Here is an 8,230-nt window from a genome sequence, read left to right on the forward strand (position 1 = left end):
AGTTAATATTTATATAAAATTAAGATAACAATGTCAATGCAACTATGAAATAAATTTTATCAAATAAAATATATAAAAGATTTATATAGAAAAGATATAACAATATCAACAAATACAATGAGTAATTTTTATTATTAAAAAAAAATCAAATCAAATAATTATCAACAGCAAATCAAACAGATAATCTATGCAGAAAATCAAATAATTTTATATTTTTCTTAGTGAAGGAAAAGAAAATATGTGCAAATAGACTGTAAATTCTAAAATATTCTAGCATGATTGATTCCATTCATATCAAAATTCAGCTTCATACAATTTATTTATTGTGCAATATTTGGATACAATAATTTCAAATAAGATATTTGGATTTAATTTTAATCTCAAATTGTTTGGATGAAAGTTAATTTATTATAAAATGAGTTAGATTCATGAATAGCTCATTTGAAATAGATTTCAAATTTCAGATGATATATCCTCCAAAAAAATTATATGATATTTTAAATTCATATTAAAATAAAGTTTTTCTACATTCATCAACCTAACAAAGATTTTCAAATCAAATCAATCAAAAAAAGAAGAAAAATCTATGTACTATTAAAATCAAACCATATCTCATAATGCAAAAAGTCAAGAGTTTAAGCTTGGAAAAATAGAAATTACCCAACTAGAATTATCAAACAATAATTAACCAATAGAAAAAAAAATTAACAATAATTATAATAAAAAAATAAAATCAATTTTCAGATTTGCTGTATATTATTCTATGGCAGAAAATCAAACAATGAGAATCCAATTAAATAGATTTTATATAAGAAAAAAAGATAAAAATTAAATAAATAAAAATAAAAATTATAAAGTTGCAATGGGTTTAGAAGTTAGGACTTACATATAGAGCTAGGCAAAGGCAAATGATCCAAGAAATTGTGGAGTAAAATTGAAGAAATGAGTGGAATGAAAGTGAAGAGAGAAATTGCAAAAAGGGAATTCTTTTGTCGGCAGTAGAGAGGGGAGAATGGAGAAAAGAGGAGTGGTGATGCTGTTTACCAAAAGTTTTTAGGATTAAATAGGAAATTACCAATTTGCCTTTAAAATTTTAAAAAATTTAAGAGGCCTCGGTGCCCCCCTTGGCCCCCATCTTCCTCCGTCCCTAATTCCACGTGTGATTCATATTAGGAGATGCATCACCAGAAGAACTTCCCATTTGATTCTTATTGGAAGCAATTTCATGCAATTTCATTGTGCTGCATGCTTATATGGGAGATGGCTTCCATCCTTGCCCCTCAAAAGATTAGGGTAGAATAGGGGGGGGCGGATTCTGGGATTTTTATTTTTTTTTTCCAATATGTTATTATAAAATATAAATTTATTTATTAAAAAAATAAATTATTAGTTAAAAATATAAGTTTTAAACATCATTTTAATAATATATATATTTTTTAAAATTAATATGTAAAATTAAATTAATTTTTTAATAAAAATAGTAATATATTATTATTGAAGGAGTTGAGGATTCAGGGTATCTCGTTCTTACCCTGTATAAGATAAGTAAAGATAGAGAGAGAATAACAAAGAAAGATTTCAGAGAGAAGCAGCAAACTAGTTCATGAGTTCTCTTGTTATCCATCAACAGTTCTAGATATACAAGTATTTATACAAGAACTGTATCTAAGAATCAATAAGAGGTCATCTCCAACAAAAGGAAAGAGTCTGTTACAGATTTGTTACAGACTGTTGACTTCACGCCTTCTATTTTCTTGAATATAATCAACAGCTCCGCACACATCGTTTTACCATCTTCCCTTCCTTCTGTTTTCTCTGCACACCCTTTTATTAATCTTCCCTTCACTCTTTATCGAGTTTGGACTACTGCGCCCCTTTTCTTTCTGCTGGCTCATATCAGAAATCCCAGGATCCTCATAAAGGGCAGATTGCTTTTTTTATAAATATTTAACGCATTTTTATTTTTTTTAACACTTTTCTCTCTAATTATTTAAATAATTTCAAAGTTACTGCTTTTTTTCATTTTTGTAAAATTGACTTCCATTGATTGAAACTCGAAATTTCAAAATGACTTTTTACATTTTTTTTCCAAAACAATGACTTTTACATTTGAAATTAATGAAAATTTTAAAATAATATATATACAGATTAATAATAAAATAAGCCTGACCTTACTAAATTTTATTAAATTTTATAATTAATTTGGTCATTGTTATAGTTCAGTAGAAGGCAAAACTTCAATAACAATTTTTTTTTAGAAAAAAAATAGAACAATAAATAATTATCAAGAGAGAGAGAGAGAGAGAGAAAAGTAGCTGTCAGTTTATTACCTCTCTATTTTGTCTGGAATCGGCATTCCATGGTAGGTAAGAGTATTCTCTCTTTTTGTCTGTTTCGAGAAGCAATAAAATGTGCACTTGTCGCTTGCCTTTCAAAAATCATCACGTTTGCTTGCTTCCTTTTCCTTGAGCCTTCGAGACTGATTCTATCTTTAAAAAAATATATATACATATTTTAAATTTTATTTTTAAAAAAAAAAATTAAAAACACTTTTTCATTAAATTGTCACGCTATAATTAATTTTTTATTTTATGTATTAATCTTATGTGAAATAATAAAAATTTAATATAATTAAGAAATTATTCATATTATTATATATATATTAAAAATAAAGTAATATTTTAAATTTTTTTATTAATTATTTCAAATTTTCTTTTAAATTGATGACCGCCAGGCTATTACACTACCTCTCCCCAAGAATCAAATTTCAGTGAGAGTGAAGTAGATCTCCATGAGATCAATCTCTTAATAATTAATTAATGGAATTAATGGAAACACTTTTATTATTATTTTGGGTGCAAATTATTATATTAATTATTTACGACAGAAAGCACATGGTTGTCAAACTTAATTATGTATACGAAATCTATGAGCCGAACCATGATTGGATATTATTAAAATGATAATTGACCTAATTTACTGAATTTAGAATTAAAAAACATAATTGACCTAACTTTAAAAAAAAAAAAAATTCATCCCTTTCCTAAAATTATATATGCCTCTCATGCTATCAAATGAATTTGCCACTTCTCTTCACTCCATAATTTCTTCCCTTTCATTCCAAGAACACCTTAATTAAACTGAAATCAATATAATTATGACACCTAAGAAGTAATTTGACCGTAATTCATAATTTTAGTTTATGATAGAATAATGAAAAGCAAATATAAACAACAGGTAGTAATCAAAGCTAATAATGAGTGACAAGAACAGGAGTGACCAGAAAACTTGAAAGAGATTGTTGCTATGCAAATGCTTTAAAGAAACTTGTCAACTTCTAGTTTATGCATTGCATATATTTTGTAAGAAATTAAGAAGAGTGAACCATTTCATACCAAATGAAATAGAAAAGAAAAAGCTGTACTCGGAAATCAAATGCCGATCCTATATTTCAAAATGTTATCTCTCCATAAAAGTCGTCTATATTCTTCAATCACGAAAAACAATGCTTGCTTCATAGATCTTAAGTCTCTCCCACCAAAATTTCTTTCTCTATCACTCTATGCATATACATATTCGTGTTAACTCCTATCTGGCAGTTACGAGCTGCAAAAACATTAGAGGGAAAAAAAAAAATTGTTGTTAGGTATTCATGTCGATCAACATTTATAAAACTTTGCAATCTAATGATAATTCCCAAAACAGAATATTAGAAGGCAAACCCATTAAATTGTCATTTTGATATGTTCTATATACTTTTTTTTCAAAATAAAATAATAAAACCCAGGGCAAGGAAATGAATATTCATGATCCAACGCCTAGCTAATGATAGATGAAGAAACCATCTCACCCCTTTTTTTTTAGGATAGAAGTATATGCTGCGCAGTAATTGATAGCATATATAGCTTGTTTCATTAAAAATGTAGTCAAGAGAGAGAGAGAGAGAGAGAGAGAGAGAGAGAGAGAGAGGAGCTCTTAATCTTATACTCTCCCCGTGAAAGCTCTCTTTCTATGCAAGAAAGAGCACTTTCTAAGTGTGTATATACATATATGTGTGTGTGTACAAACAGAATAAACTATCAAAGGAACATCATTTTCAATGGAAAAAGAAGTTTCATTCATTAGGTAGAATAAACCATCCAAGAAGGACACTGTTGTAATGACACTAAGAAACCAAATTCTAATGCACAAAATCAGCATCATGCAATGAATTAGCACAACAAATTCACATATAATCCCTCTAGCTACCACAAGTTTTTTCTGTCACCCAAATGACAAAGAAACGAATTTTTTTTTCTCATATGTGCAATACAAATTCTCCTGCAACTATATGCTTCTATTAGTGCACATTATATCAATAATGTTTCAATAACTTTCCCTAAAAAATGTTTCAACGACTAAAAACAAAAGAAGAGAAAAGCAAAGGTGCCTGCTACTCATAAAAGTTGAAGGCCATATCCCCAGCAGCGAAAAGACAATACCTTGCTCTTTGCCGATTACCCGAAAAGCCTATCTCTCTATGCAATAAAGAGTAATTCTGGCTTTACCCCATTAATGAACGCCCTATCCAGATTACACAAAAGTGCATAAATATCATCCCTGTATGCCCTCACGTGCACAAGCATAAACCACTTGACTACAAACATTAACAAAGATACAAAAGAACACGTACCTATAATAGAAAATTGCTTCAATGGAACTAGCAAGGAGGTCAATATGACTAGCAAAAAACTTCAACAAGATGGACCGACGCTCCTGCCCTCTTCACTTCCAGACCTTTGCTGTTGCTGTTGGGTTTGTTGAAGAGGTTGCTGTTGTTGCGGTTGAAGGAAAAGCTGTGCCTGAAGCTGATGGTGATGGTGATGGTGATGGTGCTCCACTTGAGGTTGAATCTGGTAAGGGTTGTCATAGGTGGCCAGAGCCAAAGAAGGTGACATAGCAGAAGCGGCACTTAGCTGATTGTATCCAGTAGCAGTCACCGAACCAGTTGCGTCAAATCCACTGTTAAACCTCACAAGCTCTTGCTGATGTTGTGATTGATCTTGATGCTGCTGCTGATCATAAGTCCTAAACATCTCTTGCTGGTCTCTTACGGCTACAGCAGCAGCCAATTGCTGAGCCTCAAAAAATTGCTGCTGCTGCTGCTGCTGATGTGTTGGATGCTGGTGCGACTGCTGTGGATGCTCGCTTATCATCAATTGGCCGCCATCCGCTGGGCCAGTAGGAATACCCATCATCGGCAACATGTTATGGGGCATTACATTGGAAGCGGACGGATTACCCATATGCTGTTGGGGCATGAACGTCGAGGGTTGCAAGATGGGAAGCATTGCACTAGGCCCAATATACTCTGCCAGCTCTTTCTTGGCATGGTAGAGTTCACTCTGAAGTTGCTTGAGTCTTTTTTGAAGGATGGAGATTAGACCCACGCAGCCGTAGACAGGATCGCGTAAACGCTCCTCAGCTTCATAAGCGAGGGAATTGACGGCATCTTCTCGTTGGGCAGCGTTAAGATCGTTGAGAAGCTTAGAGACATTGCTGGCGCCAAATACCTTGTGGACACTGGCAAACTTTTGAGGCTGATCCGGTGGAAAATAAGGTGCAAAAACGCATTCTTGCGTGCATTTTCGCCTGAGTAACTTGCACGCCGCACATGGTGAGTTCGACGATGACATTTTCTCTTTCCTATACAAAACCATCAAAGAAAAGTAAATTAAAAAAAAAATTCAACAAAGTTACATACTCACGAAAGAAAGAAAAAAGCCACAGAGCAACGAGAGATTTTTTTTTTTTTTTTTTTTACCTCTTTTTATCACTAAGAAAAGGCCGAGATGCAAAGAATTACGAGAAAAACAACTACATAATCAAACAGTGCCTTGCAAGAAAGAAAGAAAAAGGGGGAAAAAAAGGTAACTGTAACAAGAAAGACAAAGAAGGAAACGAATCATCAGTTAAACCAACAAAAATGGGCGAGAGAGAATATAAATTCATATGTACAGATAGAGGATAGTATAAAAGAGCGAAGAGTGATCCGATAACTAATGGGTGCATATTACCAGAAAATGGAAATAATCAACGCGTCTCCTACAAGCTCTTGCCTCTCTCTCTTTCATTGTGAAATGCAAGAAACTGATGGTCTAAGGGATCCTTCGAGATCCATTTTCCCTAAGGAAAATTTCAAAAAATTTTCCTTTTCAAAACTGAATCTCAGAAAATCCCAATCTCCGTATCCAAACATCCCATGTTCTCCAGATTTTTTTTTAAATATATATATACTTGTAAAAGAAAAACAAAATGAATCATCAAAATCTCACCTCACAATACCTTCAATTTCTCAAAACAAAAAGAAAAGAAAAAGCATAAACTGTTCCTTCTCAGATCAATCTCTCTCCCTCGGAGTCGTCAACTTCCATGTAAAGCCCCTGCAGAATTCACACGCCAACCGTTGAAAAAAAATATATGAACAATGCAAAAAACGACACCGTTTGCAAGAAAACTTGTAACAAAATTTGAGAGAGAGAGAGAGAGAAAGAGAGAGAGAGAACTCTATGGTATAGGGTCCAACAGCTGCATCTCTCGATCCGATATTCGAGTTGCACGATCTCGATGGAGGAAAAAATAATAATGGAAAATGTAAAATTTTTTTTAATTAAAAAATAAAAGGAAAATATAAGAGAGAGGAGGTGAAAATAAAATAAATAAATAAAAAAAGAGAAGCGGAAATGAAAAGGGAGAGGCGTCAGCATGGCATGAACGTCATTTTCATGAGAGGTGAAATGCGTGCCGTTGAGATATGAAGTGGGAAGGTGATAGCCGTCAGATCATGATTTGAACTTTTATAATATGGAATTAACTCGTTTCTGAGCAGCAATTAAATGCGTCTCTGAGTTACTTGTTTGTCCCTGTACTGTCTTCATCAAATTCCCAAATTGCCCTTCCTTTTATGGATTTGGATTTTTCTCACCCTATTGGGTCAAAGGGCTGGAGTTTTGATATTTTGCCCAATTAATTTGTGTACTAGTAACTTAATTAATTAATTACAAAATAATCGCGTGCCGCAATTGATATAAATTTAAAAATTTATATGAGTTATTGAATAATTAAAAGTCTGAATTATTTTTAAAAATTAGGATAAATTTTAGAATTTTTTTAATGAGGAAAAAAAAAGTCAAGACTTTAATTTGAGAACGGAAAGCAATCCATCTTTTTTTGCATAACTATTATTTTCTGTGAATAAAATTCTGTCAGTATCCTAGTTCACTCCCAATAGGTCAAAAAAAGGTAAAAATTGGTGGGCAATTATGTAAAATGCACTGTGACTCCCTGGTGGCCAAAGGGCAAAGCGTCCTATTTCTCAGTAGCACGTCCGTGGGTGCTCTACGCGTTTACCCTAAACCCCAGTTGCACCACCACTCTTCTCTACTGTAGCCTATTGGCTCCTTCCTTCTTTCCTTCCTTTCCTTCCTTTCTATTTCATACTCAACCTTTTCCTGTATCAAAGCGCAGCGCACGACCTACGAGGGAAAGAGTATTCCCCTCCCTCCTCCTGTTATGGCTTAAGACCTGCTGCTATTCCCGTGTCAGCATCCGTATGATAAACACGAACTTTTCTCAACACCTGCAAACAGTCGTTTTAATTGACCACTTTGCCATCCTTGCATTCTCTCACTATCGACGTGACTAAACCTTAAGCTTCTCTCCATGAACTGACGGATTATGTGCCCGTCAGATCCTACACTATACTATTCTATTCCTTCTTCCACCGGCTATTGCCTTTCCCCAGTCAATATCCTCCTCGCCCGCCTATTAATCGCCGGCTTATTCCATATTTATTATTATTATGAACAGTCTGTTTTATCCTTACGAGGCTTAAAAAGAATTATATTAAAAACTTCAAGTGCATACAAGTCAGCGTGTGAGAATGGTACTGGCACGTGCGAGTTGTTTTACGGTGGTGGTGGTAAGGACTGAGAAGTTGTCGTCACTTGCAGCGGTTTTTGACGTATACGAGAAGAAAGGAAGGGACAAAATGGGGAATATGAAAGAAGTACAAAGCTTCGCTTGTCTTCAACGGAACGCGAGGGGGAGCAGTGACGCGAGGGAAAGAGAGAGAGTAAGAGAGAGAGAGAGAGAGAGAGAGAGAGAATGTCCTGAGGGAAAATGATAGGAGGACCCATGATGAGCAGAAGGGAGGGCGGGGGATGGTGGTGGAGGTGGTGCGACTGTACTG

At 33.8% G+C, this 8,230-nt stretch overlaps 1 protein-coding gene across 5 annotated transcripts; it reads right to left on the reverse strand.

Annotated features, from left to right (window-relative positions):
* Nucleotides 1-3,276: 3,276 nt before the first annotated feature.
* Nucleotides 3,277-6,692, reverse strand: LOC110655868 (LOB domain-containing protein 36). Of its 5 annotated transcripts, XM_021812343.2 has the most exons (6): nucleotides 6,546-6,692; nucleotides 6,315-6,422; nucleotides 6,057-6,165; nucleotides 5,804-5,913; nucleotides 4,673-5,685; nucleotides 3,277-3,606 (listed from the first exon to the last, which is right to left on the reverse strand). In XM_021812343.2, the coding sequence occupies exon 5, from the start codon at nucleotides 5,673-5,675 to the stop codon at nucleotides 4,734-4,736; it is 942 nt and encodes a 313-aa protein (XP_021668035.2). In that variant the 5' UTR covers nucleotides 5,676-5,685; nucleotides 5,804-5,913; nucleotides 6,057-6,165; nucleotides 6,315-6,422; nucleotides 6,546-6,692; the 3' UTR covers nucleotides 3,277-3,606; nucleotides 4,673-4,733. The 5 variants fall into 5 exon arrangements, with proteins under 5 accessions (XP_021668035.2, XP_058006144.1, XP_021668036.2 ...); XM_058150161.1 differs by lacking the exon at nucleotides 5,804-5,913; XM_021812344.2 differs by lacking the exons at nucleotides 5,804-5,913; nucleotides 6,057-6,165.
* Nucleotides 6,693-8,230: the final 1,538 nt, after the last annotated feature.

Source organism: Hevea brasiliensis, chromosome 7 (assembly GCF_030052815.1).
Source record: "Hevea brasiliensis isolate MT/VB/25A 57/8 chromosome 7, ASM3005281v1, whole genome shotgun sequence".
NCBI classification, from domain to species: domain Eukaryota; kingdom Viridiplantae; phylum Streptophyta; class Magnoliopsida; order Malpighiales; family Euphorbiaceae; genus Hevea; species Hevea brasiliensis.